Source organism: Juglans regia, chromosome 1 (genome assembly GCF_001411555.2).
Source record: "Juglans regia cultivar Chandler chromosome 1, Walnut 2.0, whole genome shotgun sequence".
Lineage (NCBI taxonomy): Eukaryota > Viridiplantae > Streptophyta > Magnoliopsida > Fagales > Juglandaceae > Juglans > Juglans regia.
The window spans coordinates 6,811,405-6,836,685 of record NC_049901.1 but is presented as its reverse complement, the minus strand read 5'-3'; the positions used below and the strand labels follow the sequence as shown (position 1 = coordinate 6,836,685).

At 40.3% G+C, this 25,281-nt stretch overlaps 1 protein-coding gene across 1 annotated transcript; it reads left to right on the top strand.

The window, feature by feature from the left end:
* Positions 1-684: 684 nt before the first annotated feature.
* LOC108988097 lies at positions 685-25,281 on the top strand. The gene is made up of 18 exons (XM_018961213.2): positions 685-979; positions 1,141-1,290; positions 2,043-2,161; positions 2,260-2,305; positions 5,950-6,022; positions 6,105-6,162; positions 6,764-6,859; positions 7,884-8,001; positions 8,073-8,339; positions 10,445-10,546; positions 10,725-11,082; positions 11,170-11,283; positions 11,921-12,552; positions 12,678-12,874; positions 13,465-13,687; positions 14,484-14,603; positions 21,067-21,840; positions 21,995-25,281. The coding sequence occupies exons 2-18, from the start codon at positions 1,195-1,197 to the stop codon at positions 25,064-25,066; spliced, it is 6,465 nt and encodes a 2,154-aa protein (XP_018816758.1). The 5' UTR covers positions 685-979; positions 1,141-1,194; the 3' UTR covers positions 25,067-25,281.

Below are 25,281 nucleotides of genomic sequence, written 5' to 3'. Positions count from 1 at the left end.
GTTCATCTCTTCGAAATCGTGTTGGATGACGAACGAAATGGGGCTGGGAATGAGAGATAACTCAGAAAGGGGGCTGCGAATAGAAGGGGATAACTCTTCATAAAGAGGGCTGCAAATGGAAGGGGAGATGAATGATTCTGAAGGGTCGGGTGTAGGTGTTTTGGATTTGCACCTCCTACATGGCCAGTAGTTATTAGTTGGTGTGAAAATGAGTTTTATACATAACATGCATTGAGTTTTTCCCATTGAAAATCGTATTTTTTTATCATTATATTTTCAACATGATATGATATTAATTGATGGAAAAATAAGTGAAATATAGCAACGATTTTTATTTATTTATTTTTTGAAGCAATCTTATTATTTAACATTATATCATGAAATAATATAAAAATAATAATGAATTACATTACTGCATGAAATTAATCAATGGGTTTCGCGGTAGCTTTTGTTCATGGTAATTGGTAAGTTATTTATGGGCCGGAGCTCTTTATTTGGGCTGAAATGAATACAGAATATTTAACTCGAACCTGATTATTTGTGAAGCCAATCACCTGTCAACGAGAATCAAGTTAGTACTATACTTCTTGTATATTCACGCCCGAGACATTACGGGTCAAGCAATAAACCGATTGTCGGAAGGAAAAGGGAACAAGAATATAAGACTGGAAAAATGAAAATGAAAAATAAGAAATAAAATACAGGCTGTCATGAATACAGAAAATTCCCAGATTTTGCTCTGCAACGATCTTGTGGAAATTTCACTTCCCCCGTTGGTGATCGTCGGAGAATAGGAGGCCTAGGGCTTGGTGCTCCATCCTCCTAAAATCTCCGTTCCTCCATCAAAGCCAAACGAAGGAGCAAAGGGAAAAACAAAAACGGAACAAAACAAAACGTGTCTTATTCTAATTCCAAGGGTTTCCGGCGCGGCCTGTTAACAGAGGGAGCTCCTTCAGCATTGCGCTCTCGAGCTTTTCAGGTACTTGTTCTTTCCTACAAGATTCAATTTGACAATCTCATGGCGTGGCCTCAAAATTTGATATTCCATGAGTGGCATGGTTATCTGTTAGAGTCTTCGAGACTTATTGTTTATTGTTTCTCTCTCTGTTTTTTTTTTTGGGGGGCGGGGGTGGGGGGCAGCTGGATTGGGTGTGAAGTGAATGAGATTGAGTTGGAGCTGAAAAAGAAGCGAAAATGAAGGCAGGGAGCGCTGCCAAGTTGATAGTGGAGGCCCTGCTGCAGCGCTTCCTTCCGCTCTCTCGGCGTCGCATCGAAACCGCCCAAGCACAGGTCCCTTGCTTTATTTCTATTTAAATATAGCAATTTTTCTGTATATCGATTCGGTCATGGTTTTGCCGAAAAGCCATAAATTTTCGCTTAGACGACAGCCATTTCTGATATTTGGTTGATAGGAAGTTTATTTCTGTTGCGTAGGAATGCCAAACACTTTGTAAGATAAGGATAAATCTTGGCATATATGACAACCATTTCCTCAATTTGGTTGATAAGGGTTGTCCAATACTGTGTAAGATAAGGTCTATATCTTGGAGCCTCAGATTTTTAATTTTTTTTAATGCTGGGAAATTGAAATACTGAATATGGGAAGTTTAACACTTTAAACCATAAATTACCAAAACTAACGCATTGCACCACCAATCTACAAAGATCAATGTGCACTCTCTGTTGAGATCCGGCCATCAAGATTGCACCACGTCTCCTATTTTTTTATCCATCTTAAATTGCATAATGGACAAGGTTATTATATCTCAATTTTTGGTAATTGGAGGGAGCAATGTGTATTTACCACCTTTTTTCTTATATGGAGGCATCAGAATATAGAAATAGTTGATGAGAGATAGTGCGAGTGCAATTGCTAGACCCTTCCTCATACTTCTTCGTGCCTAGGTAGAGTGTAATTGCTCCTATGAGTATAGGGTGCTACTATGGTCATGCCCAAGTAGAGGGTATCATCCTCTAGTCTCCTGTTGCCCTTTTCATATAATATGTTTCATGATTTTTCTCATTACTTGGGTAAATCACAGGATGGACAGTACCTTCGACCATCAGATCCTGCCTATGAACAAGTACTGGATTCCTTAGCCATGATTGCGCGTCATACACCTGTACCTCTTCTAGAAGCTCTTCTTAGATGGAGAGAGAGGTGGGTTGAATCACCATTTTTACCGTTTTAAATATTTGTTAGCTTTTTCAGCTATTTTTGTATTCTTGAGTTTAGTTAATTCAATTGTAAAATTGCAGTGAGTCACCAAAGGGAGCAAATGATGCATCTACATTCCAAAAAAAGGTTTGTCACATGATTAGTAGCTTGATTGTAAAATTTATTTTTGTGGCAGAATAACTTTTTAATCGTATTTAATAAATGTTGACAATCATGACCCAATGCTACCAATACAGCTCCTCATCCTAAGTGCTAGATTGCAACGCTGCATGTTATATATCGACTACATTGGAATCCATATGATTGTATTCGCTCTTGCTGTTGGCTACCCCTGTTGATTTTCACCGGATATATTTTATTCCTCACTCTTTTCTCCTCATCCTTAGTTTGTTCTCATTAATTTCTTGAATTTCATTTATTTGTGAAATTTGAGAAAAGTCTTAATGCTACGTCCATTGCGCTTATTCCTAAAAAAGCTGAGTTCGTGTAGGTGAAGGATTTTCGTCCCATTAGTCTCATTAGTAGTGTATACAAAATAATTTCGAAGGTGCTTGCCAACCGTTTGAGTGGGGTTATGGGAAAGATCATCTCAAAATTTCAAAATGCCTTTGTTAAGGGAAGACAAATTCTTGACTCCGTTCTTATTGCTAATGAGTGCTTAGAGAGTAGAATCAGAGGTGGCGTTCCCGGCATCCTTTGTAAATTGGATATGGAAAAAGCTTTCGACCACGTCAACTGGGATTTTTTGGTTTATACTCTTGGTAGGTATGGTTTTGGGGAGAGGTGGTGTAATTGGATGAAGCATTGCATATCTACAATTAGATTTTCAGTTTTGGTTAATGGCACACTAGCTAGTTTTTTTGACAGCTCCCGGGGATTGAGACAAGGGGATCCACTGTCCCCTTTTCTTTTTGTTTCCTTTTTGTTTTAGTTATGGATGTGTTGAGTAGAATGTTGAAGGCGGCAGTGGATATGGGATTCATATCAGGCTTTTTGGTGGGTAGTCCTTCGTATGACAACGTTAATGTTTCTCATCTACTCTTTGCGGATGACACTTGATCCTTTATGAGCCAAATTCTTATCATATCCGTTCTTTACGGGCTCTCTTGCTATGCTTTGAAGCCGTATCCGGTTTAAAGGTGAACTTATTGAAGTCGGAAATGATCCTTGTTGGTATGGTCAATAATCTAGGAGATTTGGCTGATATTTTGGGTTGCAAAGTCTCTAGCTTGCCTTTGAAGTATCTTGACCTCCCTTTGGGGGCACCTCACAAATCCAAGGCTATTTGGGACAGGATTATAGAGAAAGATTGAATGTCAATTAGCTGGTTGGAAAAGGATTTATTTGTCCAAAGGTGGTAGAATCACTTTAATCAAGAGCACCTTATCTAATATCCCAACCTATTTTCTATCACTTTTTCCTTTGCCTACAGGAGTGGCTAATAGAATGGAAAGGATATTTCGTGCTTTCTTGTGGGGCGGTATGGAGAATGAGAAGAAATTCCATTTGATTAAGTGGGATAAGATTTGCACTCCTCTTTCATTGGAAGGTTTGGGTATTAGAAAGCTGAAAACTTTCAATAAGGCACTTTTAGGGAAATGGTTGTGGAGGTATCATCAAGAAGGGTCTTTGGAGGATTGTTATTGATGCCATGTATGGGAGTACTTGGGGTGACTGGTGTTCCAACGAAGTAAGAGGGGCATATGGTGTGGGAGTGTGGAGATTCATTCGTAATGGATGGGGGGAGTTCTTCAGAAATTTCAGACTTGAGGTTGGTAGGGGAAACCTTTGGCATGGCTTGTGGTGTGGGGATGAGACCTTGAAGAATGTTTCCCCCTCTCTCTTCAGAATTGCTTTGAATAAAGGTGCTTTTGTGGCTGATTACATGGATAATACTGCTGGATTTATTTAGTGGTCAGTAAGCTTTATTAGAGATGTCCAAGATTGAGAAGTGGGGGACAATGCTGATTTTTACAGCTTACTTTATGCTTTAAACATAAACTCTGTAGGGGAGGCATATTTCTTTGGAATCAGTTTGGTAATAAGAAATTATCGGTTAGATCTTTATGCAAGGTCTTGGCATCACATTTTTCTGCTGACTTTTTTCCTTGGAAAAATATTTGGAGATGCAAGGTGCCTCTTAAGGTGGCTTTCTTCGGGTGGTTGGCTTCTCACGGGAAAATTCTTACCATTGATAAGTTGAGAAAGCATGGAATCGTTGCAATGGATTGTTGCTTCATGTGTAAAAGATGTGGTGAATCGGCAAATCATCTTCTTCATCATTGTGATATGTCGAAGGCTTTGTGGGGCGAGGTCTTTGCTAAGGCGGGAATTGCTTGGGTGATGCCCAAGAGGGTGGTGAACCTCTTGGCGTGTTGGAGAGGGATTCTAGGAAATCGTCAAAAAGCAAATGTTTGGAAGATAGTACCTCTTTGTCTTATGTGGTGTATTTGGAATGAGAGGAATGGGCGCTGTTTTGAGAATAGAGAACAATCGGTGGAAGGGATTAGAGGTTTCTTTTTTCATACTTTGCTGCTTTGGGCTTCGGTTATTGTTTTGGATGGGAATAGTCTTAAATGACTTTTGTACTATTTTTATGGGTTAGCTTGTAATTAGGTTTCTCTCTTTTGTACACTTCTTGTGTATTTGAGCTATGCCTAATTACATTATAAATTTCTTACTTATAAAAAAAAAAAAAGAATTTCTTAGTTTGGGGGATAGGTTGCTTAAAATTTGATCATTATTTGTGGAAATTTTGTTGTTGTTCTATCATTTGAGTGAGTGCTTGTTAAGAAAGGGCTGCTAAGTTAGGTTTTCATTGAACTGAAGCCTTTTGAATTCTTTGTCAAGGAGGATATCTCTATTGTAAAAGTTAATGAGAGAAGTAGGGGCAGTTTCTCTTGATTTCATCCATTGCCGTCTTCCATGGCTTGCCTCACCTAAAAGAGAGAAGAGAGCCTTTTCAAAATTCCTAAGGGTAGGGAGCGCCATATATATTGTCCAAGTTCATTCTAATAGCCATGGCAGGTACTTACGCATGGTAAGTTTAGATGAGGTGGTCATCAATTATTTAGCCATAGAAGGGGTGGATGGCAAGGAGCTGCATAGGGTGTTAAAGCACTTCCACTCCTTTCTTGGAGAGCTTTATAACCACCATAGGGAGACCATGCGAACCCTTTGTTTTTTAAATATATAATATTGCTTATCCGAAAACCAAAGTAGAAATTTTTGTATACAACTGTGTGGGTGCTAGTATTGCTGTGTCTTTGTTGCTTGATTTATGCTTGCTTCTGCCTAGCTTATAGTCACTGACAATTTATTATTATTAAAGGAAGGAAGGGACTGCTTAAGTGCAGTATTGGGGAAAATTTAATTGAAGGCAATGAGATGTCTTTATCTTCCAGCAAAAGTCATTTGAAAAGGAGGATAGATGGGCAGTGTGTGTTCATTTGCTTGCTGACCATGAGCTAATATACTTATGTTTTGGTTATAGCTATCATGAAATCCTCACATGAATATATATATCTGCATAAGTGCATACTTTGTCTAATTCTCCTATCTAGAGTCAAGGAGTAAAAGATATAAGAAAATTATGAAAGTTAAGCCCATTAAAGTATATAGAAGCTGTCCAAAGGAAGAGAGTGCTGAAGAAGTAAGTTTTGAGCCTAAATTATCATTTTATTGTAAAAGATCCATTTCCTTTCAACACATATATTGCATAGAAAACTGTGCTCTGATCCTTTCTAACTATGTGTTAACATTGAGCTCAGCTTGCTGTGGAGTGCATTTTTTGCTCGGCATGTATTCGATTTGTGGAGTGCTGTCCACAGGAGGGACTTACTGGTTTGTTGATTATTTTGTTATGTTGTTTATCCCATTGGATTTGTTTACCTGATATTGACATACTGAATTGTGCTCATTGCAGAGAAACTCTGGTCTGGGCTTGAGAATTTTGTTTTTGACTGGCTAATTAATGCTGATAGGTAAGCTGCATCCTATGGGTTTGGAGAACTAAAAGAAGTGATTTTGTGCCTTAATTATTTTGGCTTGCATATTAATGATTCTCTATTTCTGATAAACTTGGACTTCCTTTTTTTTAAGTACTAAAAACTTTTTATTAAAAATCACAAAAGTCATAGCCCGAGTAGAAAGTTGGTATGTCCCCAGATAGCATATTGACCTAGTTGTTTCATTTATTTGACCTGTATCTCCTTTGCTGTGGTTCAAGTGGTGGTTATTGATCTGTATTTGGGTGTGAAAGGGATGTTTGAGCAGCTGCATTTTTATTAGTCACCAAAAAAATGGGGTAAAAGAGAAAAAAGGTTATTGACTTTTCGTTCTGGTTGGGGAATCTTTGGAATAATGTCTTCTTAAAAAAAAAATTATTGACTCCTTGTTATTTGTTTTAACTTGAATTCTTTACTTCAGTTTGATCATGCCATGATGTAGATTGAAGTGAGAGTAAGGGACTAGGTGTTTTTCGTTTGGTCAGAATTGACTAGATCATATACTACAAAACTTGATGAACAAATCCTTGTAAGTCTTGAGAAGTTTATAATGTATGAATATACGTTCTTGTTACAGGGTTGTTAGCCAGGTTGAATATCCCTCTTTGGTTGATTTGCGAGGACTCCTTCTGGACCTAGTTGCTCAACTCTTAGGTGCTTTATCTCGAATCAGGTAATCCGCATCTATAAAACTTGAATTACTTAAAATTGTGATCAGGTTCAAAATTGTTTTGTCCTTTAATTTTGGAGACTTGTAGGGTTTAGATTACCCATAAAAATTATATGCAGTTGTTGCTGCGTAGTTGAATAAATCACAACGCTGAATAGTTTTTAGCAAACTTAATATACCTGTTTCCTTATTTCTTATCAGTGTCAAGATTGAGATATGTTATTATTATCATGTATGGCCTTGTTGGCAGAGTAGCTTGGAAGAAGAAATTTAAATTTTTACATTACTGATAGAATTTTTTTTCTTGGTGACTGGACTGAAGTAGCCATCCATACCTTGTACCTCTTATTACATAATTATCATCATTCACCATTTCGATATGTCCACAATGTCTTAGTTCATGCAAATTATATACCTATAAGACTGCACTGCTATTTAAGTTCTAAACCCTTGGTTTTAGGGCATTGTTACGTTGTCACAAGAACTAGCTTCTCTTTAGGAGGAAGCCGATGCAACTTTCTAACAATCTGTTTTTTTTAGGGAGGCTACCATGCCGTAAATGGCCTGTTTGTCATGTTTCCTAATTTCTAATTGTCCCTTATTGACAACATTCTTTTTTGGTCCTTGGCTCGAATTTGCATTATAGTTGTTGGAGTGCAGTGGTCAATGAATGGTATCGGAAGGTGGTTTTGCCAAGTTATTAGTTTTTATTGTTGGCCAATAAAGAGAGAGAATCTCATTTCTGTTCTTCTCTGTCTTTTTTTATTTTTATTTTATTTATAAGTAAGAAATTTAATTCTTTGTCTTTTACTGTGGAATCTGTGTTGTGGTAATCAGAAATTGCTTAAAAGCATATAAAATATGATGAGGCAGCGCTTAATGCTTATAAAATATGTAGGATCGGTAATAAGGTGTATTTTGATTATGGTGTGCTTCTATGAACCAAATAAGTGTCCATCAATGTATTGTTCAGTATTTCTAGAGTGCGGACCTATTATTTTATGGCGTTTTCCCTTTCCTTTTACAGATTTAGTTCTGTGACTGAGCGCTTTTTTATGGAACTCAATACTCGTCGAATTGACACTAGTGTTTCGCGAAGTGAAACACTTAGTATCATTAATGGGATGCGCTACCTAAAGCTTGGGGTATGTAAATTGATTGTTCTGGTGAAAAATTGAATGAAAAGACAATGATTTAACGGTAAAGTAATTGCCAGGTTAAGACTGAGGGTGGGCTGAATGCATCAGCATCTTTTGTGGCAAAAGCAAACCCTCTTATCCGTCCTGCACAAAAACGTAAGAGTGAGTTTTACCATGCTCTATGCAATATGCTTTCAAACATCCTAGCACCACTTGCAGATGGTGGAAAAAGCCAGTGGCCTCCTTCTGGTGTAGAGCCTGCACTTTCCCTATGGTATGAAGCTGTTGGAAGAATAAGATTACAGCTCATTCCATGGATGGACAAGCAGAACAAACATATTGCTGTAAGTGGATGATAGATCTCAGATCATCTGCCCTCTTTTCATATGAGATGTGAAAATTGTTACCTTCCTTCGACTTGTGTTCTAGTTTATTTCACCTTCTAATTAGATTGTGATTTGTAAATAAGTGGGAAGGCTTTTTTTTTTTTTGGGGTGTTCGGGGCTCCATTTGTACAAATATAGGTCAGGATTACTCTCTTCAATTTCACATTCTCGCCTAAATAGGACTTGGACTCGCATATTCACTTATTGTGTCCGTTTCAGCCATACAACTTTCTTTTTCCTTTTTGGTTCTTATATATTTTTATAGGTAATCAAAAGATTTATTCATTAGAAAAGACACAGCCCAAGAGTACGCAAGAAGTATATATGAGAAGTACCTATTATTGATTCTTATAATTTACCTCATGGTATTTTTTACAAAAATAGAAATATACTTGCACGATAAAAGATGTGATACTCTATATGATAATGATAAAGGATAGGTGGTGTACGAGATCTCACATTGCTTGGGAATGAGAAGTTCTTGCACTTTATAAGATTCTAATGAGACTCCAATTGTATAATTGACTAATCCTTTTGAAAAATAGGTCATGTGGCTTGGCTTTCTTTTGGGGTGTTACAAATGGTATCAGAGCCTATTGTAACAAGAAATGTGGGACATGAGCCGTGCCTCCTAAGATGGATTGGCCCGACGAGGACGTTGAGAATTTAAGGGGAAGAGATTGTGATACCCCATTTAATAAGGATAAAGGTAGGTGGTGTATGTGATCCCACATTGCTTGGGAAGGAAAAGTTCTTTCTCTTTATAAGGTTCCAATGAGGTTCCAATGAGGTTCCAATTGTATCATTGACTAGTTCTTTTGGAGTATAGGCCATGTGGTTTGGGCCTTCCATTGTGGCGTTACAAAAGAAAAATAGAAAAACCCTTTTGTGAATGTAATTACATTATCTTATTCTACTGAAATACCTAATTCTCATAAAAGAGTAAAAGTATTGGAGAACCTAGTTGATGAGATCCAATCTTGGTGACTTTCTGAGATAACTAAAAAAATCTATTTTTTTAAAAGTAAGAAAATAGTTAATTCAACTGAAAGTGTTGATGGGATATATATCTCTTAAAGAATCTTGAGGGTTTTCATAATGAATTTGTAAAAGTCACTGTGAATGCTTGATCTATTGGGACAACCCACCCACCCTCATGATTTATCTTGAGCTTGCACAATCGCCTCAACCTTGTTTTGGTTGTACTTTGATAACATCTTTATTCCATTGGTTTGATAAGTGGTCGCGTCGTTTCAGCTGAAGTGACACGCTAGAGTTTCAACCTTAAGTCTTAGGCCTCATTTGGATGCTGAGATGAGATGAGAAATTTGTGAATAATAGTGGAATGATATGTGAATAGTAATAAAATGGTTTGAATTAAGATGTTTTATGGGGTTTTGGGAAATGAGAGAGAAAAAGTTGAATAAAAATATTTTAAAGTTAAAATATTATTTTTATTTTGAAATTTGAAAAAATTGAATTGTTTTTTGTATTTTGTTTGGGAGCTTGGAAAAATTGAATGATTAGGTAATGATTAGATGAAAAAGTTGAATATTTGAAATTGAAAAGTGTTTGTGTTTTGTTTGGATGTTGAGAAATCTTTTCTCATCTCATCTCATCTCAACATCCAAACGGGGCCTTAATCTCTGAGTCCTTAAAAGTATAAGATAATTTTTTTTTTCCTCTGAACAAAAGCTCTAGGAGAATAAGTTGTACAATGGAGTATATGGTGGATCTTCTCATACAATGGATCTACTCTTCATGACTTTCTTGTATCATTTTCTCGCTCCTAACTTGTAATAGGTGTTCTCTTCTGTATACTCCTTGTGTACTTGGGCAACACATGCTTACTTGTTTCAATAAAATTTTATTTTCCATTAAATTGCATTATTGTTATTTTATAACATTTTTTTAGTCATCTATTTATTGTTATCTCTTATTATGTTCTTTTAAGTTGGCACCCCCCGCAAAACACGAAAAGAAAAAGAAAAACCCAAACACCCCTAGTCCATTTGTGAGTTCTTATTTTCTTTTATCCCTCCTTAACAATTCTTTTGTGTTAGGTTGGTTACCCTTTGGTGACTCTTCTTCTCTGTCTTGGGGATCCTCAAATATTTCACAATGACTTAAGCCCTCACATGGAGCAACTCTACAAGCTTCTTAGGGTAAGCTAAATTGTTATTGCATCTTTTGTAGGGAAACAAGCAAATCATGGATATTTGACAAAAGCCATATGTTATCTTGGTTGTTCCTTTACATGTCCTAAAGCGATATGTTATCTTGTCCATACCGTCTTCTATTTTGAGTTTTGGCTATTTGACAAGATCTGAATTAATTATCCAGGACAAAAACCATCGCTTCATGGCCTTGGACTGTCTACATCGAGTGTTGAGGTTTTACTTGAGCGTTCATGCAGCTAACCAGGCCCCAAATCGTATATGGGACTATTTAGACAGTGTAACCTCTCAACTTTTGACCCTTCTCAGGAAAGGAATGCTTACTCAGGATGCCCAACACGATAAACTTGTTGAATTCTGTGTGACTATAGCGGAACATAACCTCGATTTTGCCATGACCCATATGATACTAGAATTGCTGAAACAAGATAGTCCAAGTGAAGCAAAGGTCATTGGTCTCCGTGCTTTGCTTGCCATTGTTATGTCACCTTCAAGCCAGCATGTTGGTTTGGAAATATTCAAAGGTAACTGACAAATGGCCAAATGTTCTTGATTAGTGATATATAGTTGGCCAAGTTATTATTAAACTTCATCGGACTTCTTTTGAACAGGTCATGATATTGGCCACTACACTCCAAAAGTAAAGACTGCAATTGAGTCAATCTTAAGGTCTTGTCATAAAACATATAGCCAAGCTCTTCTAACTTCTTCGAGGACAACCATCGGTAATTTCTTCTTACAATTTTTAATGCAGACCCAGGATTAGTAGGAGATGCTTTAGTGTCTTTTACATGTGTAAAAGGATGAGTAAATGCCAATTTATATTATATGGTGGTTTATTCTTTGTTCGGTTGCCTTGGTAAAGTCATTAGGCATCTCTCTTGTATATGTCCCTTGTACGTGGGCTACACCTATTTTCCTCATCTCAATTACTTAACAAAATAAGAAATAAAATTCATTATTTTTTTTTTGAAAATTAACAGATTATATTAATAAGAATAGACATAACCCAAGTACACATGGGGTATACAAGTGTCATTATTTTTTTACTGCAGTATAGTTTATGAATGAATGAATTTTTATATGTTGTCAATGAGCAAAGCCTCAATTCATATGAGGGTTGTAAGCCATTTGGACGTATGAACCCTAATGGAACTACGATGGACTTGATATGTTTTACAAGAGCTTACTTACCTCTTTGAAACAAAGACATAATGCAAGCAATGTATAAGCCACTTCTTAATTAATCAAATGTATTAATTGTTGGTTATCCGTTTGTTGTGTAGTCCTATATGCTTAAAGTCCTTGCTTTTATATCTTTGTGTCAGTGACACATGCGAAACAAATTCTATACTTTTCCAGATGCTGTAACCAAGGAAAAGTCCCAGGGACATCTTTTTCGGTCAGTGCTGAAGTGCATACCATATTTGATTGAAGAAGTTGGCCGAAGCGATAAAATCACTGAAATAATCCCTCAACATGGCATAAGTATCGATCCAGGTGTTCGTGAAGAAGCAGTACAGGTATTAAATCGGATTGTAAGATACCTTCCCCACCGTCGCTTTGCAGTAATGAGAGGGATGGCCAACTTCGTCCTCCGGCTTCCCGATGAATTCCCTCTCCTCATTCAAACATCATTGGGACGTCTGTTGGAGCTCATGCGTTTCTGGAGAGCCTGTCTAATTGATGATAGACCGGAATATGATGCTCAAGATGCAAACCATGTCAAGCATGGAAATCTGGAAGTCAAGAAGTCTTCTTTCCACCAATCAGGAGAACCAATTGAGTTTCGTGCGTCAGAGATCGACGCAGTTGGTCTAATCTTCCTTAGTTCTTTAGATAGCCAGATTAGGCACACAGCACTGGACTTGCTGCGCTGTGTTCGTGCTTTAAGGAATGACATTCGAGATCTATCACTACGTGCGCAAACAGATCATAGTTTGAGATATGAAGCTGAACCAATCTTTATTATTGATGTCCTGGAAGAGCATGGGGTGGGATATACTTTCTACTTTCCCCATCTCTAACTGTTGTTCTTTAATCTTAATTATTTCCCTGTGAGGTGCAGCCTGAATCTAAATTTACCGATCATATTCAAATTGATCTTTGGATGTTACAGGATGACATTGTTCAGAGCTGCTTTTGGGATTCTGGCCGTCCTTTCGATATGAGACGAGAATCTGATGCAGTACCTCCTGATGTAACACTTCAATCTATAATATTTGACAACCCTGATAAAAACAGGTGGGCTCGGTGTCTAAGTGAGCTTGTCAAATATGCTGCTGAGCTTTGCCCAAGCTCTGTTCAAGATGCAAAGTAAGTAAATTGTTTTCATATTCATGTCCATGCTTGTTTCTGCCCAATGTTGATTTGCTGCTTACTTTGCCCTTGTCTTATCCCCAGCAAAGGTCACTGTTGATATACACAATAAATCCTAGATCTTTGTGTTTAGTCTGACATCCAAGAACACAAATTTGTTTTGAGTACTAGATCTCTGTGACTTGAAAACTAACAGTTTACAAACAATTAGCATGTAAGGTATCTTGACATGGAAACTGTGAATGCTTTTGAGGAAAATTTTTAATAATTTGTCCATGAAGCATGAAACCTGCCCTGGTTATGTTGCTTTTAGTTTCTTGCTGCCTTTAATCATGATTAATGAGGAATCATGAGTACCCATCAAAATCAATAGTAATCATGAGCTTTCTTGTTTCTGATAGAGATCCTTTGATTAATCAATTTTAGAAATTATCACTAGTCACTAATGCATTAGGTGTCGCTCTTGTATATATCCCGTGTACTTGGGCAATGCCTATCAATTTCATCAATAAAATTTTGTTTACTGATAAAAAAAAAATCAATTTCACAAATTAAAACTCTAGCACATTACAATTTGTTTTTGGCAGATTGGAGGTTATGCAACGTCTTGCTCATATCACACCTGTTGAGTTGGGTGGGAAAGCTCATCCATCACAAGATGCAGACAACAAACTGGATCAGTGGCTGATGTATGCAATGTTTGTATGTTCATGTCCACCAATGAGTAGAGAAGCTGGTGGTATAGCGACAACCAAAGATATTTACCATCTTATTTTTCCTTCCATAAAAGCTGGATCTGAAGCACATGTAGTAAGTATCTAAGATATGTATCTCTAGTAGGGTATTAATTATCCAGATATTCCGAACTGCCAAGTTGAACGTTTTTGTCAGGAAGTAGTCTGTTTGTGACTGATGCTCGAGGATCAACCAGATCCAATGTTTAGGAAATTGGTCCCTTTTTAAAGAGAGGCTGTGTGGTTTAATTCAATCACAAATGTGTTATACTCATTACAGATGATAGTTCAATCACAAACTGTTTAGTGTCAATAAACAAGTCTTTTTTATCCTATTCTTCTACTTCGATGGAAAGTGGCAATGGTTAATCTTGTGAAATATCTTATAATTTAAAAAGGGAAATATAAAGGGTAGACCTGTGTTGTGGGGTGTGCCAGGTGCGGGCTGGTGACCCATCTCTTTCTACTTCATATTGTGTTGCCGTGGGCAACCATTTCTTTATTTTGTCTAATATAATATTTATGTGTACAATTTACCTATAAAAAAAAATATATTTATGTGGACAATCACACACTCTTATCATTAAGCAAATTTGTATATCTGCCTAATCAATGGACTTTCCTCATACATATTGCACACCCAATATATTGATACCATAGGATATGGATGTGATTTAAGCCTGAAATTATCTCGCCCAATTTATATCTGTTTGTATAGTTGGTGCTAAGTGCTCTAATGCCAGAATGTTATAAACTTTGTGCCATGTGTGCTTATTGATTGAAAAGAAAATATGCAATTCATTATTTATTTATTTTCAATGCATGTAGATTTGATCCTCTTGGTTAAACAACTTATTTCCTTCCCAATTTAGCATGCAGCCAGCATGGCTCTTGGCCATTCACATCTTGAAGCATGCGAAACTATGTTTGGCGAGCTTGCTTCTTTTATTGATGAGATTGCATTGGAGACAGAGGCAAAACCAAAGTGGAAGGTATGGTTTATTAATAATGCTTAAAATGAAAGAAATAATGCTTGAAGTGTCCTAATTTCATGTCATTTGTAGCTTCTAGCGAGAGGGGTCTCAGTGAATTAGCTAATCCTGTACCAGAAAAGTTTTCTGGGAAGATTAGAATAATTTGTAGTACCATCTAAATTGATGTATCTTTAAGTCAATTCCTGCTGCCAACCGCAAGGAGTGTGACCATAATTAAAATGGGAATTACAACTTTTGAGTCTATCGACTATCCAAAAGAGGTTAAGAAAATTCTGCCGAAGTCTAAACTGATAAAAATAAAATTATATCAATAATCTCATGATCACAGATTGTATGTAAATTTATGAGAGAAAGGATCTGTAAACAATATATGAAAACAGATTTAGTGATTTCCTCATGCTGATGGTTGTCACCTCTGTTTTCGCATGCTTCCAGTTGATATAATGTTGAAACATGCTGTTTATGGGAGGTTGAGTGAGTGATTCATTGCAAGTTTGAGTTGCATTCAAGTATGCCAAGTTTGAGTTGCATTCAAGTATGCCGAATGCTGTTGCTATTGATCGTAAGATATTTGAGGTTGCTAGAGATGGGCGATGGGTGACTATCACAGAGAGGGGGTGGAAGTTGGTGAGAAGTCTTCATTTGGAGTTAGCCACGGCACGGTGGTTCACCAAAGCCTTGGAAGATTGCGTGAAGGTGGGAAGGAAGGAGTTTTACTTAGCTTACAGAGATGGGGACAGGGGCCTCATAGCCCAAAGGTGCGTTAACTCTCAAGGGGCATTCATGTCGTTGGTGGAGTTCAGAATGGGGGGGAGGAGAAACAGTATCCTCATTCCTGAAGGGAGGGATGGGAGGGGTGGAGGAAATTGGTGGAGGTGTTGAAGGAGATCAGCTTTGTAGTTGGCCCTACGATGGTTAAGACGTCAGAAGTTTATCTCTCGACATCGTATCTAGATGCTGTAAAAAAATCTTCAAGGGCTTTGGACCCATCCCATCAAATTGTCAAATGGAGAGGTAAGGCGCCGCTGTAGTCTGGAGAAGGCGTGGCCTCAGTTGAGGTAGCGGGTCAGAGTTTGGAGGGGGCTGACAGAGCTATTGTCGGTCTTACTAAGGAAAGCCTTCTGTGGGTCGTGATGGAGATGCAGAAACAAATAGAAGATTTGAAGGCAAACTTAATTGGCATCAAACGGTGCGTTGAAAGAGAGGCATAGGTGGGAGTGGGCGTGGGCCTGGGGAAAAGGGTTATGGAATGGCCTCTGGGCTAGCAGAATGGGCCCATAACTAATAGGCAGGCCTTAGGGCCTCAGTCTCAACCGAAACAGAGGAGGCCTGTTTGGAGGAGACGTGTGTCGTCTTCCTCAGGCCCGTCGACAAGTGGGCCTCAGCCGCCGTCGCCGGGGAAGAGCCAGGTGGCTCCGGCGAAGGCGGCGACCCCTCTGACGGTTGCTGGTAAGCCAGAAAACGCCGATAGAAAGGATGGAGGTCTCGGGGAAGCGTGCGATAGGTCATTCCAAGGCTCCCCGAAGGCTGTCGGTGAAGCGACGGCCGCAGAAACGCCTGTGATGACTTCGCCGTAGCAGAGGCTCGGAACTGTATGGTCTCTTCCTTTAAAGAGACGCTTGCGATGGGGGGATTATAGTGAGGCAGAATCTGCCGATAGTGGAGGAGGAGGAGTCTCCTCCACTGCGCGGCGCGGTGGTGGCTTCAGCCACCCATAAGGTGTCGATTTGCATGGTGGGAGAGTCTCCTCCCTAAATGGAGGCCCATGGCCATCCCGAGGATCATCTAGACAATGTAGTCGCGCGAAGTCTCAGTTTTGAATCTCATCCAGGGACTGAGGGGGCAGGGGTGGAGGTAATTGATGATGGGCTTTCTCAAAGTGAGGTAATGATGGTCCCTGAGACTCAATCTCCCATTAGTAATGTTGTGGTTGCATGGGAGGGTAGGAATTTATTTGGGGAGGAAGAAAGGGCGACTCCTAAGCTGCAATGGGTTTCCAGTGATGGGGAACCGATACCGTTAAACAGTGTGCTACCAGATGAGCCGAATGTTTCGGATTGAGTGTTTCAAAAGGTGAAGGATTTGCATCGCTGGATAGGCATGGAATGTGTGGGCTATGAAGAGCAGTTTATGGCTCTACTTACTACAATTGAAGCGAGCCATACACAGTCTAAGAAAACGGGGTCGAAGAAATAGCGGGAGCTCAAACGACTAACTTGGTCTTTGAACTATGACGGAAGCTCAAGTCGTGAAAGATCCAAAGGGAAGGGGCATGCTTATCTTTTATGAAGCCGAAAATTGTGTCTTGGAACGTCCGTGGGTTGAATGAGGCGAATAAGCGGCTTCGCATAAAAAACTTGTTGCGAGAATGGAGGGTGGATATAGTTTGTTTACAAGAAACTAAATCGAAAAGTGTTTCTCGAAGTCTAATACGTAGCATTTGGAGTTGCACTTATGCGGATTGGGTTTATCTAGCCTCGAATAGGGCTTCGGGTGGAATCATAGTGATGTGGGATAAAAGAGTTTTGGAGAAAATTGAGGAATTTGTGGGGGAGTATACAGTGGCATGCTCTTTTAAGAGCGTGGTAGATAACTTTGTGTGGGCTTTTGCAGGTTTATACGGTCCAAATGTAGATAAAGACAGACGTTTCTTATGGGAGGAACTCGCTGGGCTACATAGCTGGTGGGAGCTTCCTTGGTGTATAGGAGGGGATTTTAACGTAATCAGATTTCCTAGTGAACGATCGGGAGAGAGTACGCTACGCCCAGCAATGACAGAGTTCTCAGACTGTATCTTTGATTTGAACTTGCTGGATATTTCTCTGCTAGGGGCCTCCTTCACTTGGTCGAATAATCAGACATGGTCACGGCTAGACAGATTCCTAATTTCACCGGAATGGGAGGTGCACTATCCGGAAGTGTGCCAAAAGAGGCTGCCACGTCTTTGCTCGGACCATTTTCCTATTATGTTGGATTGTGGTGGCATTCGTAGCGGGCGTCGACACTTTAAGTTTGAAAACATGTGGTTGAAAAGTAAAGGCTTTGTGGATAAGGTTAGGCAATGGTGGTCTTCTTATCAATTCCATGGTAATCCCTCATACATCCTAGCTTGTAAGCTAAAAGCTTTGAAAAATGACCTTAAGCTTTGGAATTCACAATCATTTGGAGATATTGGGGAGTGAAAAAAATCCATGGTGGAGGAATTACAACAGTTTGAGCAGTTATTGAAGGCTAGAGCCCTTACACTGGATGAGATATTGCGCAAGTCAGAAGTGGTCACAGAATTAGAAAAAATACTATCACTAGAGGAAATTTCTTGGCACCAGAAGTCGAGAGCTTTGTGGCTGAAGGAAGGGGACCGAAGTACTAAGTTCTTTCATAGAGTTGCTAACTCTCATAGAAGAACTAATACCATTGATATGCTAAACATTAATGGTATGGAATGTAAGGAGGCCCCTGTGATTCGTGACCATATGGTGGACTTCTATGATTAACTGTTAACAGAGCGTGTGGGATGGAGGCCAAAGCTGGATGGTCTTGTTTTTGACACTATTACGCCTCAGGAAGCCTCTTGGTTGGAGAGGCCTTTTGAGGAGAGGGAAGTGTATGATGTAGTCAAACGTATGAGTAAAGGCAAAGCTTCTGGTCCAGATGGTTTCTCGATGGGTTTCTTCCAATCTTGCTGGGAGGTGGTGAAAGTGGACATTATGAATGTGTTTCAGGAAGTATTCTTGGTTGGAAAGTTTGAGAAAAGCCTTAATGTTACTTTTATAGTGTTGATTCCAAAGAAGACAGGAGCGGTGGAGGTAAAGGGTTTTCGACCCATCAGCCTTGTGAATGGGGTGTATAAAATTATATCCAAGGTCCTTGCTAACAGACTGGGGGCGGTTTTTAGCAAGATTATTTTGAAACCACAAAATGCATTTGTTAAGGGGCGGCAAATTTTAGATTCAGTTCTTATAGCGAATGAGGTCCTGGATAGCAGATTGAAGACTGGCTCCACATGTATTATTTGTAAGTTAGATATGGAAAAGACATATGACCATGTCAATTGGGACTTCCTCCTGTATTTGTTGGGGAGGTGTGGCTTCGGGCCTAGGTGGTGTATTGGATTAGTTGGTGCATATCCACAGCCAGATACTCAGTATTGATTAATGGTTGCCCTACCGGCTTCTTCCGTAGCTCTCGAGGTCTAAGGCAAGGAGATTCCTTGTCCCCACTTCTCTTTGTTATTATTATGGAGGCCTTGAGTAGGATGACATCGGTGGCGGTTATGCACGGGTTTGTGACCGGATTTACGATTGGTGATCCCAGTAGGGGTATTATTACTTTGTCTCATTTACTTTTTGCAGATGATACACTCATATTTTGTGAGGTGGATCAAAACCAGTTGAGGGCTTTGAAGGCTTTGTTACTATGCTTTGAAGCAGCTTCAGGCTTGAACGTGAATTTTGACAAGTCAGAGTTAGTGTCAGTGGGGAACGTGAGTAATACTAGGCAGCTAGCTAGTATTCTTGGGTGCAAGGTAGCCTCTCTTCCGATTACCTATCTAGGATTGCTGTTGGGGGCTGCAGCAAGGGTCTCATCCATATGAGATTCAGTCATAGAGAAGATAGGACGGAAATTGGCAGGGTGGAAAAGATTGTACTTGTCGAAAGGTGTCCGTTTGACTCTTATCAAGAGTACCCTTTCTAACCTACCTACATACTTTTTATCTTTGTTTCAGTTGCTGCTAGGGTAGCGGCTCAGATTGATAAATTGTACCATGATTTCTTATGGGGTGGGCTAGGGGATGAATTCAAATTTCACCTGCTCAGCTGGGATAAGGTGTGTACACCAATATCGTTTGGTGGTTTGGGTATCAAAAACCTGAGAATTTTCAATCGGGCCCTGCTTGGGAAGTGGTTATGGAGGTATAATAACGAGACAAGAGCCTTATGGAAGCTAGTGATTGACTGTAAATATGGAAGCATGTTGGGGGGGGGGGGGATGGTGTACTTAAGAGGTGTACGGCCCTAGAGGTGTGGGAGTTTGGAAACACATTAGGAAGGGGTGGGGGGATTTTAGTAGCCTTTCTAAATTGGTGTTGGGGAGGGGTTCTTGCATTAAGTTTTGGAAGGACATATGGTGTGGGAATGAGGCCCTAAAGGATACATTTTCAGCTATTTTTCAATTGGCATGCAACCAGGAAGCTTCAATAGAGGACCTTATGCTTCTAACAGGGGACCAAGTTCAGCGGAACGTCACATTTAGTAGAGTGGCGCAAGACTGGGAAGTGGACACCTTTGAGGCGTTTTTCAACTTGCTTTATTCCATGAAGCCGAATGGACAGCAAGTCGATAGGCCGTGGTGGATGCCTACGGGTAAGGGCATTTTCTCAGTTCGATCCTTTTATAAGTCCCTTTCCCAAGTTGCCAACACCCCATTCCCATGGAGGAGAATCTGGAGAAATAAGGCGCCTCCGAAAGCGATCTTCTTTACTTGGACAACAGTGTTAGGGAAGATTCTGACTACCGACAATCTGAGGAAGCGCCGTTTAGTCATTCTAGACTGGTGTTGCATGTGCAAGAGAGCTGGCGAGACAGTTGATCACCTTTTGCTACACTGTGAGACTACTAGAGCCTTGTGGGTTGAAGTATTTAGCCGGATAGAGTTAGCCGTTGTTATGCCTGCAACGGTGGTAGATCTATTGGCCAGCTGGACACTTCCGAGAGGAGCTCAACAAATCAAGGCGGTGTGGAATATGATCCCGATCTGTATTATGTGGTGTATATATGGCAAGAGCACAATGATCGGACTTTCGAAAACAAAGAGCGGTCTTCAGAGGAACTTAGAACCTTTTTTTTCCGTACTTTATTTCTATGGGCCATTGCTTTAGATTTTAATGGCCTGACTTTTCATGACTTTCTAGTTTCTCTTACTTCGACTTAGATAGGTCTTATCTCTTGTATACCATCTTGTGTACTTGGGCTTTGCTTATCTTTATTAATATATCTTTGATTACTTATAAAAAAAAATCTCATGATCACATAAACAGAATCAGGATGCCAGTCACTTGCATGATTCTATCAATCTCTTTTATTGCTCACACCGGTTGATCAGTTTTCAAACATTGGGATTCCTTTGGTAAAATATAAATTAGTTTTCCTTTTGATTGGTCCGCTTTGCTCCTATCCCACATTTTCCTGTGCGAGTTTTTGGTGTTCTTCAGAGAGCACCCCTCCAACCAAAGGTGGAAAAGATGTCAAACAGCATTATTCATTGTTCCTTTCCAGTTCATTAAATTATTGTGGCATAGTTTAATGGTGGGCAACGGTTGTTTTGACCTGATTCTTTAATGAACTTTTGTTACACATAGAATATCCTTTTTTATGTAATATTAATTGCTAAAAATTTTCATTTCCCAAATTTTGAATTTCAGTTAAGATGACTTGCAAAATTTTCACTCCTTTTGATGCAGAGTCAAAAGGCTCGCCGTGAAGAACTTCGTATCCACATTGCAAATATATACCGTACTGTTGCTGAGAATATCTGGCCTGGCATGCTGGCTCGCAAGACAGTTTTCCGTCTCCATTATGTGAAGTTTATTGAGGAGACAACCAAACATATCTTAACAGCACCTGCTGAAAGCTTTCAAGAATTGCAACCTCTCCGCTACGCACTAGCTTCTGTTCTAAGATCACTGGCCCCTGAATTTGTTGAGGCAAAATCAGAGAAATTTGATCTAAGAACTAGAAAACGACTTTTTGACCTTCTTCTCTCATGGTGTGATGACACAGGCAGCACGTGGACTCAAGATGGTTCTAGTGATTATCGACGTGAAGTAGAACGTTACAAGTCTTCTCAACATGCTCGGTCAAAAGACTCTGTAGACAAGATAGCATTTGATAAAGAATTGAGTGAACAGGTCGAGGCCATTCAGTGGGCATCAATGAATGCTATGGCTTCTCTTTTATATGGGCCTTGTTTTGATGACAATGCAAGGAAAATGAGTGGGCGAGTAATATCTTGGATCAACAGCTTGTTCATTGAGCCTGCACCTAGGGCTCCATTTGGTTACTCACCATCTGATCCCAGGACTCCATCTTATTCCAAATATGCAGGAGAAGGTGGCCGCGGAGCTGCTGGTCGTGAAAGGCTTAGGGGCGGCCATCATCGTGTTTCATTGGCAAAATCGGCTCTAAAGAATCTTTTACTTACGAATCTGGACCTGTTTCCTGCTTGTATTGATCAGGTAACAGTATTGCCCTTCAATTGTTATGCCCCAACTAGTACACATGTTACATTTTGATGAATAACCATGATTGTGAACATGGATATTACCGAACTACATGAGATGCTTACTATTTGCTGTATGAGGAACTAATTATCTTTATATTTGTGTTCAGTGCTACTACTCTGATTCTGCTATAGCTGATGGTTACTTCAGTGTGCTGGCTGAGGTCTACATGCGCCAAGAGATACCAAAATGTGAGATCCAAAGACTTCTGAGCCTGATCCTCTACAAGGTGGTGGACCCATCAAGACAAATTCGTGATGATGCCCTTCAAATGCTTGAGACGCTTTCTGTTCGTGAGTGGGCTGAGGATGGTATTGAGGGTTCAGGGAGCTATCGAGCTGCTGTCGTTGGTAACCTTCCTGATTCTTACCAACAATTCCAATACAAGCTCTCATGTAAACTTGCCAAAGATCACCCTGAGTTGAGCCAGCTTCTCTGTGAGGAGATCATGCAGAGGCAACTTGATGCTGTTGATATAATCGCACAACATCAAGTCTTGACATGCATGGCTCCATGGATGGAGAACCTGAATTTCTTGAAACTCAAGGACTCAGGTTGGAGCGAAAGATTATTAAAAAGCCTTTACTATGTGACTTGGAGACATGGAGACCAGTTCCCGGATGAAATTGAGAAGTTATGGAGCACGATCGCTAGCAAACCTAGGAATATTAGTCCTGTTTTAGATTTCTTGATCACAAAAGGGATTGAAGATTGTGATTCAAATGCATCTGCCGAAATAAGTGGTGCATTTGCTACATATTTCTCGGTTGCGAAGCGTGTAAGTCTATATTTAGCACGGATATGTCCTCAGCGCACAATTGATCACCTGGTATTCCAACTGGCTCAGCGCATGCTAGAAGATAGCATTGAACTAATAGGGCCAAGTACAAATAAAAGTGATGCAAATGGGAATTTTGTGTTGGAATTCTCCCAGGGGCCTGCAGTTGCCCAAATTGCATCAGTTGTAGATAGCCAGCCACACATGTCACCATTACTTGTCCGGGGTTCCCTTGACGGTCCACTTAGGAATGCTAGCGGGAGCCTGAGTTGGCGAACAGCAGGTGTGACCGGACGAAGTGTCTCAGGACCTTTAAGTCCCATGCCTCCTGAGATGAACATTGTTCCAGTGAATGCAGGCCGCTCAGGACAGCTCCTTCCATCTTTGGTAAACATGTCGGGGCCTTTGATGGGGGTTAGAAGTTCAACTGGAAGTTTGCGGAGCCGCCATGTCTCTAGGGACAGTGGAGACTACCTCATTGATACACCAAACTCTGGTGAAGATGGGTTGCATTCTGGGACGGCTATGCATGGTGTTAGTGCTAAAGAACTTCAGTCAGCCTTGCAGGGTCATCAGCAGCATTCATTGACTCGTGCAGATATAGCATTGATTCTACTTGCAGAAATTGCATATGAGAATGATGAAGATTTCCGTGAACACTTGCCTCTACTGTTTCATGTCACATTTGTATCAATGGATAGCTCAGAAGACATTGTGCTGGAACACTGCCAGCATTTGCTCGTTAATCTGTTATACTCTCTAGCAGGCCGGCATTTGGAGCTGTATGAGGTAGAAAACAGTGATGGAGAGAACAAGCAGCAGGTTGTGAGCCTTATCAAGTATGTGCAGTCAAAGCGAGGAAGCATGATGTGGGAGAATGAGGATCCAACAGTAGTGAAAAATGAGCTTCCCAGTGCTGCACTTCTGTCAGCATTAGTTCAGAGCATGGTGGATGCTATCTTCTTCCAAGGAGATCTCCGCGAGACCTGGGGTGCTGAGGCACTCAAATGGGCTATGGAGTGCACATCAAGGCACCTAGCCTGTCGCTCACACCAGATTTATCGTGCTTTGCGACCTAACGTCACGAGTGATACATGTGTATTACTCCTCCGTTGTCTTCATAGATGCCTAGGAAATCCAGTTCCTCCAGTTTTGGGATTCATTATGGAAATTCTGTTGACATTGCAAGTGATGGTGGAAAATATGGAGCCAGAAAAGGTTATACTTTACCCCCAACTCTTTTGGGGGTGTGTGGCTATGATGCACACTGATTTTGTTCATGTCTACTGCCAGGTGCTTGAGCTCTTCTCACGCGTGATTGACCGTTTATCATTCAGGGACCGAACAACGGAAAATGTACTTTTATCAAGCATGCCTAGAGATGAGCTTGATACCAATGTTGAAATAGGCGACTTCCAGAGAATAGAATCTAGGAATGGATATGAGCTGCCACCATCCACTGGGAATCTGCCAACATTTGAAGGGGTGCAGCCTCTTGTGCTTAAGGGACTCATGTCTACTGTCAGTCATGGTGTCTCTATTGAGGTTCTCTCACGTATAACAGTGCACTCTTGTGATTCTATATTTGGGGATGCAGAAACAAGACTCTTAATGCACATTACAGGCTTGCTTCCTTGGCTCTGCTTGCAGCTTAGCAAGGATCCAATTGTGGGGCCTGCCTCGCCACTTCAGCAACAGTACAAAAAGGCCTGCTCTGTCGCAGCCAACATCTCCATTTGGTGTCAAGCAAAATCATTGGATGAATTAGCTACCGTGTTTATGGCCTACTCTCGTGGTGAGATCAGAAGTGTTGATAACCTCCTTGCTTGTGTCTCGCCATTGTTATGCAATGAGTGGTTCCCAAAGCACTCAGCTTTGGCTTTTGGTCACCTATTGCGGCTACTGGAGAAGGGGCCAGTTGAGTATCAGCGAGTGATATTGCTCATGCTTAAGGCCTTGCTTCAGCTCACTCCCATGGATGCTGCACAAAGTCCACACATGTATGCAATTGTTTCCCAGTTGGTGGAGAGCACTTTGTGCTGGGAGGCGCTGAGTGTGTTGGAAGCCCTTTTGCAGAGTTGTAGTTCATTGACAGGTTCCCACCCACAAGAATCCGGGTCATTTGAGAATGGGCTTGGTGGGCCTGATGAGAAGATGCTTGCTCCACAGAGCTCGTTCAAGGCTCGTAGTGGACCCCTACAGTATGGTATGGGTTCAGGTTTTGGGCCAGTTCTGACACCACCTGCACAAGGGAGCTCAACTGAATCGGGAACATCACCTAGAGAGGTGGCTTTGCAAAACACGCGGCTGATTCTCGGTCGTGTGCTTGACAGCTGTGCTCTAGGGAGGAGAAGGGACTATAGAAAGCTGGTGCCCTTTGTAACAACTATTGGGAACCCATAATGTGGTTAGGCCTGTTTCTTGCATTGTATTTTGGATGGAGTACAGGGGAGACTTTTAGGGTGATAAATTGTATATAGTCTTCATAAGATAGTGGTTTTTTTGTAGTTGGGCTTGTAACATTTTTAGTTCCAGCACTTGTAGATCCTTTACAGCAGTCACTCTCTTGTATCCCCCTGTCTAATTTTGTTAATTGCAATCTCTTCTTTTGCTATCAA